The 18,388-nt window shown below is 44.9% G+C and overlaps 3 protein-coding genes and 1 long non-coding RNA gene across 4 annotated transcripts; 2 read left to right on the top strand and 2 right to left on the bottom strand.

Annotated features, from left to right (window-relative positions):
• The first annotated feature begins 572 nt into the window (after positions 1-572).
• npepl1 (aminopeptidase like 1) lies at positions 573-6,617 on the top strand. The gene is made up of 12 exons (XM_069709629.1): positions 573-781; positions 1,705-1,890; positions 2,098-2,268; positions 2,354-2,443; positions 2,920-3,001; positions 3,371-3,513; positions 4,163-4,240; positions 4,324-4,424; positions 4,615-4,738; positions 4,850-5,026; positions 5,329-5,439; positions 6,459-6,617. The coding sequence occupies exons 1-12, from the start codon at positions 632-634 to the stop codon at positions 6,615-6,617; spliced, it is 1,572 nt and encodes a 523-aa protein (XP_069565730.1). The 5' UTR covers positions 573-631.
• Positions 3,006-5,330, bottom strand: LOC138627362 (uncharacterized). Its single transcript, XR_011311378.1, has 2 exons — positions 5,219-5,330; positions 3,006-3,528 (listed from the first exon to the last, which is right to left on the bottom strand). It is a non-coding gene; the product is annotated as an uncharacterized lncRNA (long non-coding RNA).
• A 1,184-nt stretch (positions 6,618-7,801) lies between the features above and the next one.
• ctsz (cathepsin Z) lies at positions 7,802-12,140 on the top strand. The gene is made up of 6 exons (XM_069709618.1): positions 7,802-8,060; positions 9,358-9,521; positions 9,620-9,799; positions 9,976-10,126; positions 10,833-10,995; positions 11,471-12,140. Exons 1-6 carry the CDS (start codon positions 7,933-7,935, stop codon positions 11,594-11,596), a joined length of 912 nt encoding a protein of 303 aa, XP_069565719.1. The 5' UTR covers positions 7,802-7,932; the 3' UTR covers positions 11,597-12,140.
• nelfcd (negative elongation factor complex member C/D) lies at positions 11,708-17,997 on the bottom strand. The gene is made up of 15 exons (XM_069709604.1): positions 17,823-17,997; positions 17,149-17,261; positions 16,937-17,046; positions 16,741-16,850; positions 16,533-16,640; positions 16,246-16,398; positions 15,668-15,798; positions 15,293-15,458; positions 15,062-15,196; positions 14,700-14,839; positions 13,924-14,038; positions 13,731-13,826; positions 13,492-13,632; positions 12,773-12,902; positions 11,708-12,543 (listed from the first exon to the last, which is right to left on the bottom strand). The coding sequence occupies exons 1-15, from the start codon at positions 17,877-17,879 to the stop codon at positions 12,509-12,511; spliced, it is 1,740 nt and encodes a 579-aa protein (XP_069565705.1). The 5' UTR covers positions 17,880-17,997; the 3' UTR covers positions 11,708-12,508.
• Between the last annotated feature and the right edge of the window lie 391 nt (positions 17,998-18,388).

The raw sequence follows: 18,388 nt of genomic DNA, 5'->3' as shown, positions 1-18,388 counted from the left end.
AACAGAAAAACTGAGGTAACTTAAGAAAGAGACAAATGGACAAACTAAAGACTGAAATCATTCTTTGTAGTGTCTTTCCTTAAAAAAACAACAACATTACTTGTAGTCGTACACAGAAGCTCACCTCAGCAGGTAGAAACAGCTGAGTCCATCGCCACAGTTCACTTTCCTTTCAGCAATTTCAGTACATCCCGGTTTCCATTCAACAGGAAGCATTAAACACTTCCACGGACACGTTGCCACAAACACAATAAAGAGACTGTATGCTCCCCATTCACCACCTGGCTCCCATCACCGGAGGCTCCCTATGATACTGCCCAAACGCTGGTATACATTTGGTCACCTGTTTAATATATAACCATGAAACAAAACAAACAATAACTACATTATGGCTCCAACAGTTTTGTTTGGAGACATACTTAAAAAAAAAAAAAAAAAAAAAAGAAGTTTTAACCCATCCTCTGACGTCTTCGTGCAGTTCCTGCTGCTCGCCAGCAGAGGTCGACAGATCGCCGATACAAAACTCGAAGGCCAAAAGCAGTTTGGCCCCTCCCGGCCGCCGTCGCCGGTTCGGGCTGCACGGATGTTCAGTATTAACCGACAGCCAGCTATCCGTTAGCTGGTCACCGAAATGGCGAATGTGGTGCTGGAGTTCAAGGCGTCCGCCGGTGACTCGGAGCCGCAGAGCCGCCCGGTCCTGATCATCGGGCAGCACAGCAACCTGCAGCAAGTGAGCTGGAGCCAAATCAAAGGGAAGCTGCAGCCGGTCGTCAGCAAAGAGGTGAATCTGGTGGACGGAGACAGACAGATGGTGCTAACGCCAAGCTAACAGGAGCTAGCGCGAGCTAACGCGGCTAAGTTCTCTCAAAGCGAAAACAAGTAGCTCAAGTTAACTAGTCCCACGTGGGTGACCATCTCTAGGTCAGCTGGTTAGTTACATCAACTAATAGTACTCGAGACGTGTGGGGAGTCTGGTTGTTATTAGTCGGTAATAAAGTCCACAAGGACGTTAATAACGTTTTTTATTATCAACGAGCTGTTTATTACACCGAAGTATGAATACTTCATAAACGAAGTATTCATACTTCATAAACGAAGTATTCATACTTCATAAACAGTTCGTGGGAATCAACTTCTCCACGAACACTGCAGCACTGCTGAGGTTAAAGTCCAGCTTTCTGTTCCCTGCCTCTGGGTCATTCCCTCCCGGTGACCGGAGGACGTGTCTCCTCCGGAGGACCGTGTCTGTCTCCGGAGGACCGTGTCTGTCTCCGGAGGACCGCTGTGGTCACAGCAGCTCAGTCCATTTTCAAAGCAAAAATGTTTACAGAAAAAATTCCCTGCTGTCGTGACCTCATTAAACCATTATATCAAAGGGTAGATGAACTTTTTAGTGAGCATAAATCCGAAATGAAATTATTAATATTGCTGAAATTCAAATGTACTTATATTCAACACTTGTGGCTCTGACACCCAGTTTTTAGAGGCATTCTGACATTTATTTACGCATTTATTATTCCTGGATGGTAAAAAAAAATCATCATAAACTGGTAATTTTGACAGGAGGAAGCCTCTAATGTTTAAAACTCCTTCTCACATATTGTCTGATTTCTTCTGTTGGAAAAATGAAGCGTTCATCGGGAGACAAAACCCGGGCAGTGTGAACATCTATCATGAACCTTTGATGGTGTGGTGATGTTTCAGACTTGGCAGGCGGCTCTCGGCGCTCTGAACCCGAACCCCACGGACAGCTGCCCTCTGTACCTCAACCACGCTGCCGTGGCCGCCCTTCCTTCGCGGGTCAGCAGACACAACAGCCCCTCTTCAGCCCACTTTCTGTCCCGCCTGGTCCGGTCCTGCCTCCCCGGGGGGAACAACCGCTGCATCCTGGTCAGTATCTTCATCTCGATTTTGTGTTTGTTCTCCTTCAGGGAGGTCAGAGAGCACTTTTAGCTACAGAACAGAAATGCTGCTGCAGAAGCGACGCTGTCCTTCCGCGAGTCTCTCTGGGAGTCCCGTGGCGCTCAGATCTGGGTCATCCGGTGTGTCATGAGACGGCCGTGTTGTAACACGCGTGGGCGTTTCTTACCTCTCCAGGTGGTGTGCGAGCGTTCAGATGTGTTCGCCTCCTCCTGCGCCGTCTCCAGGGCCTTCCCCATCTTCTCCCGCCGCTCCGCATCCTCCCGCAGGGCCGAGAAGAAACACGTGACCGTGGAGTTCGTGATCGTCGGCCAAGACGGCAATCCTCTGGATGTCGCAGAGCTCGAGGTATCGCGCAGGAAATGTTTTGGTTTCTGGTATTCTGCTCAGAAAAAGCACGTTTTTAACAAACAAGTCTGCCTCTTCTGTTCAGTGTCTGTCCAACGCTGCTGACGGAGTTCGGCTGGCGGCTCGTATTGTGGACACTCCCTGCAATGAGATGAACACGGACCACTTCTTAGACGTGAGTGAAACGTTTTCTCTCTCTGGAACATGTCAAACTCTCAACAACTCTCCGGGAACATGAACAAATGTCCAGCAGAGAAACCGATGCGTTACAGTGGAAATATATCCTGATGCATTTCTTATTGATTCTGTAAAAAACACCGTCAAGTAAGATTATCATAAAAATGACGAGTGAACTTTTACTTTAGTTCACATGTTCTAAAACTAAGAAAAGAAGAAAAATTAGAGTAGCAGTGGTGAGACTGTAAAAAAAATACGCTTTCTGTTGCATCATGGGTAATGTTCAGAGAAAGTAACATAAGGGGGTTAAAAAATGTGTGTCATCGGTCCTCTGATATGCAGCAGCAGGATATTGTGTTATAAACCGTTTAATAATCATTTATACACACTGAACTACGGCTTCAAATAACGTGTTAACTGTCCAACTAGTTTTTTACTGCAGCTTTCCGTCACAGACGATCGTTTCTGTTTCAGGAAATCAAAGCTGTAGGAACTGAACTTGGAATCACTCCAGTCATCATTCAAGGAGAGGAACTGAAACAAAAAGGGTTTGGAGGTGCTGCGCCTATAAATGTCCGTTTATTTCTGTCGTTAGTTGATATCCTGACGAGTCCACAGACTTTCTTATCGCTTCGACGCTGACTGCATTAAATGTGATTTTTAGCTCTTTTGCTTCACAAACAACTTGTGCAATTACTGTTGGAAGAAAAAAAGCAAATCACTAAAATTATTATTTGGTTTCTATTGAAGACTATCTTTTTAGCTTGATAGAAACATTTTATCACAGCATGTTGTTTTTCAGCTGTGAATAATTCATTAAAATAATTCTGTTGTTTTTGTAAAAGCCAGTTTCACTTCCTCCTTTCCAAAATATTCTTCCTTCAAAATCAAAAAACTACATTTTTCTTTCTGTCTCCCGCGTCAGGTATCTACGGTGTTGGAAAGGCAGCCGAGCATCCTCCTGCGTTGGCAGTGCTGAGCCACACGCCTGATGGTGCGACCCAAACCATCGCGTGGGTGGGAAAGGGCATCGTGTACGACACCGGAGGACTCAGCATCAAGGGAAAGGTGCGCTCCTCGTTCCTGTGGAGAAGAGACAGTCGCGGTTGTCAGGAGGCCTCGAGTCTGTGTCTCGTTAATTCACACAAATCACGTCGTTTAAAAAAAAAAGAAACCTGCGGGCCAAACTCAAGAATATTTAAACATATTAAAAGCTATTTGGACTGCATGTGGCTGGTCTCTTTGTTTAGATATGTAATTTAAGGAGGAATCAAATTGTTAGTTGTTTATCAGGTAATACAACTTTATTAACTTTGTTAATGTATCTCGACCACCTCAGACCGTTTATCTTCACCAGGATCCTGTTGATGTAAATTGACTTATACGGGTCAGTCTGTCAATCCTCTCCCATGATGCAGCTGCAGCATCGCCACATATTTTGACTCTGTGTCGTCTTTGTGGTCCTTTAAAAAAAACAACCAGATCATCTTTAGTGATGTCTGTAATCCTGGACCGTGCACTCTGCCACCTCTGATCTGTTACATTCATCTTTAATCCCGTTCTCACGTTGTTGCACCAGATCAGCTTAAAAGCTTTGAGTGTAAATGGACCGCTGGGTCGGTGTCCTGCTCAATGCAGATAGAGATGCAGCATTAGAGATCCAATTAAGTCATCTTATGTAAATAAGGTTTGTGATTTAATTTTGTTTTCCTTGCAGACCACCATGCCGGGGATGAAGAGAGACTGCGGAGGAGCTGCTGCCATTTTGGGAGCTTTCAAGTCCACCATCAAACAGGTGAGACGACATCAGCTGTCAGTCAGTCGGCCTCCGCTGCATCTCGGGGCTTTTTTCCTAATCAGACTCTCCGTGTGCTTCAGGGCTTTAAGGATAACCTCCACGCAGTCTTCTGTCTGGCTGAGAACGCAGTCGGACCTGCGGCCACGCGACCCGACGACATCCACACTCTCTACTCTGGAAAGTGAGACGCTTTTTTTTATTAACGATAGCGTATCGTTTATGTTGAGTTTTCTCTACGAGAGTATCAACTTCACCCGTTTTGGTTTGTTCTTGCTCGTCCGACTGCACACGAAGAGCGTCATCTTACATCACCAGCAATAAACCTGAGCTGTGGTATTAAACGTCCATAATGTATCTGTTTCCTTCTGAAGGACGGTGGAAATCAACAACACGGATGCGGAGGGCCGGCTGGTGCTGGCTGATGGAGTCGTGTACGCCAGCAAAGACCTGTCGGCCGACATCATTCTGGACATGGCCACGCTGACGGGGGCGCAGGTGGGTCACCGTCGTTCCACCGAAGGCAGCAGGTGCTCGGATCGACACGTCCGGGCGTGAAGAGAGGGTCCGACCTTTTGTCGTTGAAGCCTTCCTGTTTGTGCTCGTCAGGGGATCTCCACGGGGAAGCACCACGCCGCCGTGATGACCAACAGCGAGCAGTGGGAGGTGGCGTGCGTGCGCGCCGGCCGCAGCAGCGGAGATCTCGCCCACCCGCTGGTCTACTGCCCCGAGCTGCACTTCAGCGAGTTCACCTCCGCCATGGCCGACATGAAGAACTCCGTGGCGGTGAGTGACAAACTCCCCGAAACCAGAACGCGACAAGACAGCGTGGATTTTGAATAATGTTTACATTCAAACATAACAAATCACGTATGAATGAAGGCCTCAAAGTCCAAACGCATAAGCAGGCGCAGCTCAGTAATCGTATTCGGTTCCTTTTGAATCGGCCTGTAACATACGGTCTTATTTTAAATGTACCTGAAACATTGTGCTCCGTGTTACTATTAAAAGAAGAATATTTGTGCCGGGACTGCTGTTGGGGTATATTTTGGGTGCGTCTCTGAGGTGATGTCGTCGTGTGTTGACAGGACCGGGAGAACGCCCAGAGCTCCTGCGCCGGCCTCTTCATTGGTTCCCACCTGGGCTTCGATTGGCCCGGCGTCTGGGTCCACGTTGACATCGCCTCTCCTGTTCATGCTGTGAGTACCGGAGGCTGCGGTGTGCACACGGATAGACGGATACCTCAAATGGAAGTTTTATTAGTTGTATGTATACGGTGGCAACAAAAGCTATTTAGAAAGTTGAACTATCAAAAAAATACTTTCAGAGGTTCGTCCGGTTGTTCATAAAGTGTTAGATCATGTAAATTTTATCGTCTTTTCTTTTGTGGAATATTTTTCTTGACACATGTGCTTGTGCTCCTTCATTCAAATAGCTATAAGTTGCTTTCACAGCTTCTACTTTAATGCAGTAAAATACAATTAAATTTAAGTTTGGCTCAAAGCATCCAAATTCTTTTTTGGGCCACTGGATGTTTTCTGCTTTATTTTTCTACAAGATATTTATTCAGCTGAAATCAGACGAGCAAAAAGGAGTCTTATTTACAAATCTGAGGAACATGAGGGAACACGTGTCGGGTCTGAATGCAGCTTCATTTTTGCAGCTCTGCGTGGAAACCTTTAACTTTTAAGAGCCCGCAAACACAACTGTTGTTGTAAAACTTCCAGCTGATGACGAATAGAATTTAATCTTCTTTTTCTTTTTTTTTTTAAACACAAACTAAATACTAAAACCAGTCAGCACAATGTTTACGGTTGGTCTATGACGCTTAACAGCAACTTTAACTAAGTCTATAAAATGTCCGCTGCCAACATGAGTAAAGTTGCGATGTTTCCTTCCTCATTGATGAAACTCTGTTTTTGAAGAAAGCAGCAGATTTCCCCGGCTTTTTCTTCTTCTTTTTTTTTTTCTAACTCTCCTGCAGGTGATTTCCTGACGCTCGTCCTCGTCTTGTGTTTCGGCTCATAAAGACGAGGGCTCACCATCATTCTCGCTGTACTAAAAGCTTCTCGTTAAGTGTCGTTGTGCCGTCTCAGAAACAGATTTTTACAGCTTCGCCGCAGTAACGTTTATGGTGAAGTGGCTTTTAAAACCACATTAACTGGGTAACGACGCAGGACGTTAGGATCTGAGCCTTGTTTGTCGTCCTCCTCTGCAGGGAGAGCGCGCCACGGGGTTCGGCGTGGCTCTGCTCATGGCCCTGTTCGGTCAGGCGTCCGATGACTCCATGCTGAACCGAGTGTCTCCTCTGGGTGCTCCCGCCCACATGTCCGAAGACCAGATGGAGCGTGACTGCAAAAGACGAAGACTGGTGTAGGGACGGTTCACCCCACCCATCCCGGCGCTGGAGCAAGAGCTCAGCCAATCAGATCAACCGATTTCTATTTGATTCAATTTGACTTCACTGAATAAAAAATATATAATCATGAGTAAATCAGATGTGGTAGAAATGATTATGAGAAACCCACAGGCCTTCACATGTCTTCCTTACTCGGCACATGTTTCTCCATTATTCAGCTACTTTTGTATTATTATCAAATCAGAGAAGAGCAGATGGTTTGTCTTCATGACAGATTCATTCCGGTTTTGTTTTTGTGATTATTGTTGTTGTTGTTGTTGTTTTTGACAGATTTCAAATATCCACCTCATCAGCAGGATGAGTTCACGCTTTATGCAAATCAAACTTCATGCCATACATGTTGTCGCATTGTGAAAAATACTGAACGAAGGATCAGAGAAGCCAGATTTGTTCCTGTTCTGGACTCTGGAACAAACCGAGCGCTTCCTGCAGTTTTAACAGAACATGCTTTGTCAGCATAAAAGTACACATGCAAGATGTTAAACTGTGAATGAAGTATTTGTCAGATGTCAGCACAAGTGACGTGTTATTTTTGACCACCCTTGTGACAATCATGTTGTCTTCAATAAAGGCGGTGCCATCTGTGAAAACACTCTGAAGCTGACATCAACTCTTTCTGTTGAGAAGCAGTTAAAAGCTCCTGGAAAAACAAACAAAAACCTCTTCAGTGGAGGTTAAAGTTCATTCCTGTCGAGTTCACTCCTAAAGTGACCTTTACACACCAATCATCATTTTGACATTTGACCTCATTGTGTTTCTAACAGCTGTGTTGACGTCTTGCCCCGGGCCGACGGCCCTTATCAGTCCGTCACGAGTTAAAGTTTTAAATCAGCATGTTGGAATGAAACTCGGAAAACCCACTCAAACAATCACGAGCTACGCGATAATCACGTTATAAACTTCCTATAACCTCAGGGGGCTCATCAACTACCAGACAGCAGTTCTCTTAGATGCCGCGTCCAGTGTCACCTAATGAAACTGTTTCTGAAGGCTTTGGTGATTATTTCATTATAACTTAATGCTACTATAGTTGAAATGTTGTTTGATTAATTGCCTTCACGTGGTCGCTGTTTCCCGTCTGTGACACGTGACTTCGCTATAAATCACGTGGTGGTTGTTTGCGGTCACGTGACCTTGGCTTGGAAACCGCGCAACGCGTCGCTGAGACTCCCAGAGACGTCCTCCGGTCTTCAGGCTGACAGCTCGCTGGTATCGCCCCGGCTCCTCGCTCCTCTCTCCTCGCCGTTGAGTGAAGCCCTGCTCGGTGTCGCAGATGGAGCGGACAGCCGCGCTCGTCGTCCTGCTCGCGGCCGCGTCGTGCTGCGTGTCGGCCGGACTGTTCTTCGACCAGACGCGCCCGTGCTACGTGCGCGCGCCGAGGAGAGACGGCTTTGGACTCGCGTAAGTTCAACAAATCTGAAGCAGGTTTCCAGAAAAGTTCCCCAAACGTTAGAAATACATAGAGATAGATAGATATATATATATATATATATATATGTATTAGCCAGCTAATGTCAGCTGTTAACAGGCATTAGATAAGTTGGGTAACCAACAAGGAGAATTAGTTTTACAATTAAATTTGATAAATATAAGACAACAAATACAGCTAAAGTAGGTGTGTACAAAAACAAAAATCTGTTTTAAAATGAACCAAGTCTCGACTTTTGGTTTCATTTGTTGTTTGCTGTAAAAAAAAAAAACAAGTTTCCCAAGACAGAAAGCGCGTGTTTGAGGTTGGTGACTCACGGTTCGAGGAAGTAATGGGACGCTGGAGTCTCACTGAAAACCCTGAAAGAAAGATTCACCTCAGAAACCCCCTCCAACCTTTCTACATCTGTTTTAAACAGACATCAACAAATATCACGGAATAAAAGAACTCGTGTTTTAGCTGTATTTTATATTTGACCAAAGCCTGTATGTGTGTTACACGTTTTAAACGAAATGGTTTTAAATTGAGTTATTTAGAATGAAAAATATCACAATCAGCTTTATAATATGGAACTTAACTGCGTCTGCACCAAAATAATACTAAACACGTACGTAGTTTTGTGTCTTTTTATTATGTAAGCATAAATGAGTTTTAAGAGCAGGTTTATTACACTGTGATCAAAAATCAAGGTTATTTGTAAAAAAATATATGAACTCATAATAAAATGATCTGGATCCCAAACAAATAACTTCTGTTTGGTCGCAGATTTCAGCATAATTCTCAAGTTTGTGACCAAACCAAGAAAACTTTAAGGGATCATTTGTTCTCATCATCGAGATCATTTTATTTTCAGCTCATAAGTGTTTTCTTTCATTTTACTTTTTGATTGCAGTGTGAACTGTCTTTTATTCTTGCATTAAAAAAAAGACTAAATTAACTTCATACCAAAACCTCCAACATGTGAGTGTCAGAAGACGAGAAGGAAATGTTCTTTTTTAATGTTCCTCTTCAGCCCTAAAAATATTTATTAAAATAAAAAAGGGAAATGAAACCGAAGATGGAGAAAATAATGTTCACAATCTTAACACGCTGCAGCTGAAACACACGATGTGATTTTCACATGATTTCAGGCTGTTTTGACATTTAGTTTACATTGACATAAAACGGAGAAAAGCGGGATCACGCATTAAAAAAACAACAACAACACACACACACACACACACACACACACACACACACACACACATCCTAAAAGCTGCCTGTTCACAGGACCAAACCTCGTCCTCATGAGTACCTGAACGTCTCCGATCTGCCCAAGTCGTGGGACTGGAGGAACATAAACGGCACCAACTACGTCAGCACCACCCGCAACCAGCACATCCCTCAGTACTGCGGCTCCTGCTGGGCCCACGGCAGCACCAGCGCCATGGCAGGTAGGACGCACCGCTTTTTTTTGTTTTTCTTTTACCGTTTCACCTTGTACCGGTCGGAAAGTGACCGTTAAAACTTCGTGCTTCTTCTTCTTCTTCAGATCGCATCAACATCAAGAGAAAGGGGGCGTGGCCGTCCGCCTATCTGTCCGTCCAGCACGTGGTCGACTGCGGCGGAGCGGGAACCTGCCACGGCGGGGATCACACCGGGGTCTGGGAGTACGCCAACAAACACGGCATCCCGGATGAGACCTGCAACAACTACCAGGCCAAAGACCAGGGTGAGTGAGAGAGTGAGTGAGAGGGTGAGAGAGAGGGTGAGTGAGAGAGTGAGAGGGTGAGTGAGAGAGTGAGAGGGTGAGAGAGAGAGAGAGAGAGTGAGAGAGAGAGTGTCACAAAGTCAGCGGTCTCGTTCACGCTGTGAACTCTGCATGTTCTGCGTCTCTTTCCCCCGAAGACTGCAAGCCCTTCAACCAATGCGGCACCTGCACCACCTTTGGGGTGTGCAACATCGTGAAGAACTTCACGCTGTGGAAGGTGGACGAGTACGGAGACGTCAGCGGGAGGGAGAAGATGATGGCAGAGATTTACGCCAGAGGACCAATCAGGTGGGAAACCTTTCTTCTTTCTTTTTTATGCTGCTGAATACTTTTTTTGTATTTAAACAAAGTCCTTGTTCACACTAATACAAATACTTTTTTCTTATGTTAAAAGGGGGATTAACGAAATATATCAGGGCTGCAAAAAAAGTGAAGCACATCTGTGCATGTAGAGAGAGCTTATTGTTCTTTTTGACAGTCGTGACTTAAAAACAAAAATAACAGTAGCTGATTATTCATTTAACGTTATTTGACGTCTGTTTCTTCGACTTGTAACTGCTCGTGTTCAACGAAAGTAAAGAAACCGTGAGATTTCTAGGTGTACGCATATAAACCCAAAACAGCAAAAAGGCTTAAAGTGGGACAGAAACACAGAAATCAAGAGTTTTTATAAATCTGCACTTCAGAAGGCGTCACCAAAAAAAGATCTTCATTTTCGTTTTTAATGAGGTTAAACATTCACGAGTCACGACTTTATGAAAGTTGCCAGACGGGCCGATCTCAGATTCCTGTTTGTTCCATGAGGACAAAGACTGAAACATCTTTCATGACCGCGCAGCTCTGCAGAGGAGCGCAAATAAAAACAAAACAAAAGGAATGAAAAGAATCAGCTGAAAACAAACATTCGGTGAACTCGACCGACCTGCAGGCAGAACATTCAGCTCCTTCCACCCGAGACAGGAAGTCACCTGTTGGCGTTTTTGTTTTCTCGCAGCTGTGGGATCATGGCCACCGACAAGCTGGACGCGTACGCGGGAGGAGTTTACTCCGAGTACCACGACGAGGCTTTCATCAACCACATCGTGTCGGTGGCGGGATGGGGGGTGGAGGACGGCGTCGAGTACTGGATCGTCCGCAACTCCTGGGGAGAGCCGTGGGTGAGTTCATCGAGCAGAGGAATGAAAACACGACATGCGGACGGGTCTCTCGGCTCGTTATCACATCTTCTACATTATAATAGAACTTTCTTTTTTTTTACTGATCTTTTTTTGATCTGACTTTTGTCATTTGAAGTTGAGAGAAAAATATTTTATAAAAGTATTGAAGCAGCTGTACGCTAAATATTCAGGACTAGAAAGTTAAAAGTTTGAGGTAAAAGACGGCTAAAGAGTGAAACTGTGGTTTAATCAGATTTGACCGACAGCGAGATGTTTTCTGAATCCTGATTAATGTGCACAAAAACAAAACCGCTTCATCCACTCGGAAGCAGTGAGAAGATCACAGAAGTCGAAGGTGTCCTCTTAAAAATAGTTTTTGTCCAACCGTCGATGGGGAAAAAAACAAACCGTATTATTACGACACTCGTGGTTTCACAGTTTGACTGAAGACATGTTTCCCGTCTCGTGTCTTCAGGGTGAGAAAGGTTGGCTCCGGATCGTCACCAGCGCCTACAAGGGAGGAAGCGGCAGCAAGTACAACCTGGCGCTGGAGGAGGACTGCATGTTCGGAGACCCCGTCGTCCCCAAAGAATACCTCTGAGAGGATCCCCGAGACGCTCGCGTCTTCCCGTCTGAGCTGGAGGGAAACTTTTTATATGGGAAATGTTGAAAAAGGGAATAATTTCAGGGCTTCTTTGTTTGTTTTAGAGAATTATTATTTAACTTGTAAATCAGTGCCACGGTCTTCCAGCTGGAAACCAAACCCGCTCACATCTGATGTTATTTAGCACGGGAAGGTCAGACTTTTAAATGGCTTCAGCAGCACGACACTGAGAAGATACAGAAGTTCTTCAGTTTTCAGCGTAGATAGAAAATGTTTTTAGTTTGTAAATGCATCGCGACTCGGCCAAAGAACACGGTGATGAGTTTGTCCTCCTTTGCTCCGACGCTGGATGACGATCTTGCACTACAGGGATTTCAAACTATTCAGCTTCAACGTGCCTTAAATGCACTCGACCTCAAGCTTTGATCATTTTAATTGTTTAACTGTTTTTTCACGCTGAACAATCGACACATCACAAATGTTGCAGGAAGTGGAATATTTGCTGTTTTCAAACTGGAAATAAACACAAAACTATAACGTGCGGCATCGCCCGACCTCCGTTTTGAGTTTTCATCACAACTGCATACAATTAAAACAATAATACATATTCAGGCTTTTATTTTAAAACTGCTCGAACCAACATAGAAAATCAAATATACAGGCGAAAAAATAAGGACCCATTTAGCTGCATCTCCGAGGCGTCTCCGTCGACCAGTCCGTCTTATTACAATACTTTCATGTCATTTGGCTTTTTTTGTCGCCTCCAGAGAAAAATGATGTCCGCTCGTTTGGTCAAACTTGAAAAGTCCGTGTCTTCTGTGCTTCAGCAGAGTCTTTGGTCATCGCTGAAACAACTGATCCTCGGTTTCCCTCCTGCGGTCTCTCCACAGGAACTCTTTCATTTCCACTTCAGTTAATCATGATGAAGTTTGATTTGCAATGAGCTGAAACAAACAAAATTAAAAAAAACTCGACAGTTTAGCGCTTCAAAAAGATGAGGAGAGTAGGAAGTACAGAATATTTTACATTCCTGTTTTAACATCGACTGAAGTCTAAAATCCACTTCCTCTGATAGTTTTTGTTTTTTTTATCGACTCGTAAACCTCTGAAAGGTGCGTGGAATTCATTTCTGTAAACTGTCCACAAGAACATGAATGTCGGCGCGCGACTCACCGATGAACTCGGCGACGGCGTCGTGCTCGCCCTCCGTGCGGATGGTTCCCGCGATGCTGTCGTTCTCCAGGATGGGCAGGAAGAGCTGCACGAAGTCGGACGTGTAGGGAGGCGCGATCACGTCCAGAACCTTCGGGAGGAAACGCTTCACGGTGAGATCGGTTTCAAAAGGTTCCAGGTTCTTGACTTCAGGCCCGACGACCAAATCGAGCTGTTTATGTCTTTTAAAGCTTAAACGTGCAAATCTGTTTTTGTCCACTTGGCAACAGGTGAGCAAATATTTGCACATCAGTCCATTTTCTGAGGAACTAATATGAACTGTCCTTCAGCTCTTTGACTCTCAACCTTTAGCTGAAGTCCGTTACCGAGCTGCAGGTGATAATTCTGTTCACGTTGTTTCATGTGGCTGATTTAAGTATTTAATATTGATAAACGGTAATAAAAGGCCTGTTTTAAATCAGGATCAATCAACGAATATTCAAAATTTGAGTAAGAATGAAAATTCTGAAAACGTTTAACGGATTAAAGAAATCAGATGAAACCGTAAACTCAGAAATTTTAAAGTCAAATTATTGTGTTAAACAACATATTAAACTGCGTTCGAGACCATAAAGTATAAAGCACGCTAGTACTAAAAGTTATACGCATAAATGTGGGATCCCTTTATATCCCTCACGTCATCCAATCAATCACTAACGAGGATAAAAAGCAGCGGTTACCTCGGTAACAAAATATCTGATGAGGGAGATATCCGTGTTGAGTTTCTCCAGACATTTGCGGATGTAACCGACGACGGGCAGCACGTAGCCTCGGCTCAGCAGATGAACCATCCGGTCCAGCAGAGTCTTCTTCAGCTCCAGCTGCGGGGGAAGTGAAACCAAACCTGCGGTGAGCTGGCGGTCGCAGTTTCTCCACAAAGACCAAGAGAAGAGAAGAAACGAAACGAGCGGCGTCTCACCTGCTCCATGACGTCCAGCTGAGAGTGCTCCGTCTCAAAGAGCTTGATGAGCAGCTGCAGGACTTGCGGGTGCAGCAGCTGGTGACACGTGCAGATCTGTGGTGGAAAACAAAACACCGGATTTACATTTGATTTATTTTTTCACTGTCATTTCAACGGGGGAATTTGAAACGAGACGTTATCGCGGCGGTACCTCGTCCAGTAAGGCTAAATGGACCGGAGTGTGGTCCGTCTGGAGCTGGAAGTACCGCGGCTCAGACACCGTCCAGTCCACCCACTTCAAAACTCCCATCGCGACGACTGGGAACCTGAACACAGTGAGAGGCAGCAGGTTCACTGAGCAGGGAGGACGTCCGGAGTCCAACTCCAACACGCTGAGCACCAAATGAAAGGCGCCCAAAGCACCGAGAATCAAACGCTGTCATCACCTCAGATTGTTGGTCTTTATCTATTTGTTGAGTTCCAGGTTTACTTCGCTCCCTTACCGGCGCTACAAACTGATACTTTTATTTATTATGATCAAATAATCTCCTGAATATTTTTGATTAAATATAATCTATTTCATACAAAGCGGTGAATGAGCTCGGACCAAGTTAGATGGAGATCAGGGACGCTCAGTTCATACTTTTAAAAGAAAGATAAAAACATTTCTCTTTACTTCAGCCTTTAACTAGCTACTCTTGAAGCTCTCTTGCACTTTGAACCTTTAAAATGCATATTGCTAATTTTAGATTTAAACATTCATCTTTAATTTTATGCATTTTATCTGTTTCTAATGCATCTAATTTCTTTTCTATATTTGTAAATGTTCCTTTATATCTGTTTTTATGTCAAACACTGCATGTGATTGATTCTCTTGCTGTAAAACACTTTGTCCTGCATTTCTTGTATGACAGGTGCTATAAAAATAAAGTTTATTATTATTATGATTATTACTATTCATCAACGGTGTCTGGTCGGTCCACTCACCGGATGCACTGGTACAGAGTCCCGAGTTCAGCCACCAGCTCCGTCGCTCCTTTGTTCTCGTTGCAGCAGAGGTTGTGGACGGTCTCGATGGCCTTGGAGGTCGACTTCAGCTCGTCTTTGTTGATGTTGACTCGCTTGTTCTGGGTTTGAATACAATTTTTTTTTTTTTAAAGTAACACGTGTTTAGAGAACTTTCGGAAGCATCAGTTGAAGGAGACATAAAGAAAACAAAAGAGCAGATTGATTGTTGACAGTTGACACAGATGGTGGCCGAGTACATCAGACCTGGAACTACCAACCAGTCCGCCGTCAGTAACTTCATTTACGTTACAACAAGCGTTATACTTCATCGTTCGCGTTACCTTCTTCCACGTCTCCACCACACTGGCGGCGTAAGCCAAGATGTGGATGTACTTGTGTTTGTGGTCTTGGTTGATCTTTGACCCCGGCTTAAAAAGCGACTGCATGAACAGGTCCAGAAAGGCAGGCACTCGGATCTGAAGACAAGAAAACACAAGCATTTCAAATGACCTGCACCTGAACGAGCGAGCGGTGGACATAAAACGGGTTGAAGGGAGACGCTGCGTCCTCACCAGCTCCACAGGAGGAGGGTCCATGCTGCTGAACATCTTGAACAGAACCGTTATATCTGCAGGGTTCAGGGCTCCTTTGGACAACATGGCGCCGAGCGCCTGGCAGGCTCGAGGGTAGGCCGCCGCCGTGCCGAGAGCGAGGGTTATCTGACTGGCATCGTGACCTCTGAGATGTGAAGCACGACCGCAGAGTTGGTATCAACACTGAAACCTGTTATCTGTACACGACTGAACGCTTTCATTTTATCCATCCGTCGTTAAGGCACGATATCTGCATGCAGACAATATCAGCCAAACCTCCTCCCCTGTAATCTTACACCGTTAACCACATTGACTTGGTCCATGAAACCAAAGAGCAAAGTCAGCAGGCGGTACCTCTCGTGTGCAGACTTCTGCACCTCCTGGCCGATCCGACGGACAGCCGAGCCGCCCTGCTCCTCCTGAGAGAGGATGGACATCATCGCCTGGGCGAAGAGGTACGTGTGCTCGCCGTGACACACCATCTTCTGCAGGAGAGAGGAGGGAACGACTCAGCGAACACAGCAGCAGAGAAACCAACACACGTACTGACGGGCTTTTACAGAAACAATCGGTCTGCCAGAACATCAAACTGCTTTTTTCTTTTCTTTTCTTTTTTAATCAGGCAAAACAGTTTAAAGTTTAAAGATATTTTATTTACTTTAATTATAAAACGGTAAAAAAAAGTTGCTGAAGGGTTTCAGCTGAGAGACTAACTGATTAAATGATTGTTTTAGCATCAACCATCATGTGCAGAAGATCATATAGAGAACTACAACCTACAGAGATAAAGTATCATGGATTTTGAATTTGAAAAGATGGAAGTGGGTTTCAAAAATAATGGTTGTTTTTTTTTAAAATCCTCCCTGTATAAATGTAACAGCACTAATATTGCATTGCACCACAGTTAACAAAACAGATGAATAAAGCCTCACAGCAAATTCGGGCAGGTTCTTCTCCAGGTTTTCTTCTCCTCCGTCCAGCAGCGTGGCCAAAGACGTCCTCAACACCCGCGAGAAAACCTCCAGCTGCTGACACGCTGTGGACACACTGGTGATCTCTCCCTGGTAACCTGCGTCTGAAATGAGCTTCACACCAAAAAAAACTAAAGATTACGTTTACAATTCTAATTACCGTGATGAAAACAATATTAATGAAACCTAAGAAGCAAATTTACAGACTCTGGAAGTATGTGATGAATGAGCGTCGGGTGCGACTGTACCTTCACGGTGAAGTTGAGCATCAGGCAGTCGGGGTGAGCCTCCGCCAGCTTGTAGAAGAGATCCCTCCACGTTGTGTGTGCTATCATCTGCTCGAGCCAAGCGGGAGTCTAAAAACAAAAGAACACAGGAGACAGAATTGGTTGATTCACAACTCTGGATTTAACTGCCCAGGGTTTGTCAGATAGGAGTCGAGGTTTGAAATCTCACCTCTCCCTCCACGGTGAAGATGGAATCAGCTTTCTGGGGGTCGAAGTGTTTTATCAGGAGACTCTTGAGGTGGTTTTCTACTCGCTCTTGGACCTGAGCAGGTTCCACACCTGCAGCCAAAAAGAAGGAAATCACAGATGAGACGCGGCTTTCCGACATATCAGGGATGTAAAGATTGGACCGGGCAGCTACCGACCCATCTGGATGAGCCACTCGGCCAGCAGATTGACAGTCTGGGCGACGGCGGAGTAGTTTTCAGAGAGAAGCTGGATCACATGTTCTGGAGATCCGCCTGCTTGGAAATACCTGCAACAACAACAACAAGGTTTCTACCGTCTTCAGATCCAATCCTCCCCCATTTCATTGGTCTTTTCCTCCGTGTTCAGATGTTTGCATGAGGACTCTTACGATTTGAGGGTGTTGAAGATGGCGGGCTCCATGATGTAATCCCGGCTGGAGAACTTCTGCAGACAGTTTTCCTGGGTTTTCCCGTCATTCTCTCCTTCACCGTAACCCTCCTCCTGAGACACAGAGATGCAGGTGTCGGTGCTTCTCCTCCTCCTCCTCCTCCTCCTCCCAGTGTAACAGGAGGTGTTTCCCCCCACAGCAGCTGAGCTTCATGTTTATTCACGTTTACACACATTTGGTGATTCGTGTTTTAATACAGTAGATTTTAGAATAAATTCAGCAACGATAATAGTCTGCTGTTTGGCATCGAGTGTATTAAACACAGTTTAATTTAAGGATTAAAAACACTGCAACACGTCTTTTGGCGCGATTTTGTTTTTCAACGTGATTCAACAAAAAAACAAAGTTCATTCATTTAAACGCGGTGACAGAAACACAACAAACGGGTTATTCGTGTCCACCAGCTGTGTCGTTAGTCAGCGAGCTCAGACGAAACAGCACGTTAAAACAAGCGAGCTGTTCGCTCATGAACTCGGTGTTAGTTTAATGTTAGTTTAATGTCATTTTAATGTTATTTGAATGTTCGGTCGCCGCAAAATTAGCAGCGTCCGTTGCTAGCTGCGGCTAAGCTAACGCTGCTAACCAACGTAAAGTCAAACAGCAACAAGTCTCACCAGGTTCCCCTCCGTGCCTTCCCAGTCTCCTGCATTGCTGTAATACTCCTCGTCCATGACGCCGGGGACGAGCTACAACAACGCGGCTGTGAGTTTCAGGTGTTGCCGTGTGACTTGGTGAGGATGCCGAGCAGCCGGAGCAGCTAGCCAGCCTCGTTAGCCGGGAAGCTAACAACAACAGGAGGAAAATGGCGAGACGGTGACCTGCAGGCCACGCCCCCTCCCCACAGGCCACGCCCCCTCCCCGCTCTGACGCCGCGGGGATTATTCCCCGAGCTCAGACTGTCAGGCTCAATTTACTTCAATTTAAATCTTATAATTGGACATAATTCAACGTGTCACTCAAGAAAAAGAAAAAAAGTAATTAAAGCAAAGGTTGTTGGTGACAGATTTTCACAGGCAAGAAAAATGACACCAACCAAATCAAAACACCAGAGAAACTAAAAAAATAAAGATGAATGTAGAATACACATTGGAACTTTTGAAATAAATATACTGTAATTTGATACCGTAGGTGATTTTGTTGATATTTTGCTTAAAGTGTCTGCGAATCCCATCATGTCACA

Source organism: Brachyistius frenatus, unplaced genomic scaffold (assembly GCF_029030835.1).
Source record: "Brachyistius frenatus isolate BFR_SWC_R1_liver_20210118 unplaced genomic scaffold, ASM2903083v1 Contig_4, whole genome shotgun sequence".
Lineage (NCBI taxonomy): Eukaryota > Metazoa > Chordata > Actinopteri > Embiotocidae > Brachyistius > Brachyistius frenatus.
The sequence above is the reverse complement of the archived record's forward strand: the minus strand, read 5'-3'. Positions and strand labels throughout refer to the sequence as shown.

Bases quoted from the DNA above. Each gene is read 5' to 3' on its own strand.
- ctsz (XM_069709618.1), top strand. From the start codon at position 7,933: ATGGAGCGGACAGCCGCGCTCGTCGTCCTGCTCGCGGCCGCGTCGTGC. The intron at 8,061-9,357 runs GTAAGTTCAACA...GCCTGTTCACAG, and splicing joins AGAGACGGCTTTGGACTCGC to GACCAAACCTCGTCCTCATG. The intron at 9,522-9,619 runs GTAGGACGCACC...CTTCTTCTTCAG, and splicing joins CAGCACCAGCGCCATGGCAG to ATCGCATCAACATCAAGAGA.
- npepl1 (XM_069709629.1), top strand. From the start codon at position 632: ATGGCGAATGTGGTGCTGGAGTTCAAGGCGTCCGCCGGTGACTCGGAG. The intron at 3,002-3,370 runs GTGCTGCGCCTA...CTCCCGCGTCAG, and splicing joins GAAACAAAAAGGGTTTGGAG to GTATCTACGGTGTTGGAAAG. The intron at 3,514-4,162 runs GTGCGCTCCTCG...TTTTCCTTGCAG, and splicing joins GACTCAGCATCAAGGGAAAG to ACCACCATGCCGGGGATGAA.
- nelfcd (XM_069709604.1), bottom strand. From the start codon at position 17,879: ATGGACGAGGAGTATTACAGCAATGCAGGAGACTGGGAAGGCACGGAG. The intron at 17,047-17,148 runs GTAAGAGTCCTC...TTGTTGTTGCAG, and splicing joins ATCTTCAACACCCTCAAATC to GTATTTCCAAGCAGGCGGAT. The intron at 14,840-15,061 runs GTAACGCGAACG...ATTCAAACCCAG, and splicing joins TGGTGGAGACGTGGAAGAAG to AACAAGCGAGTCAACATCAA.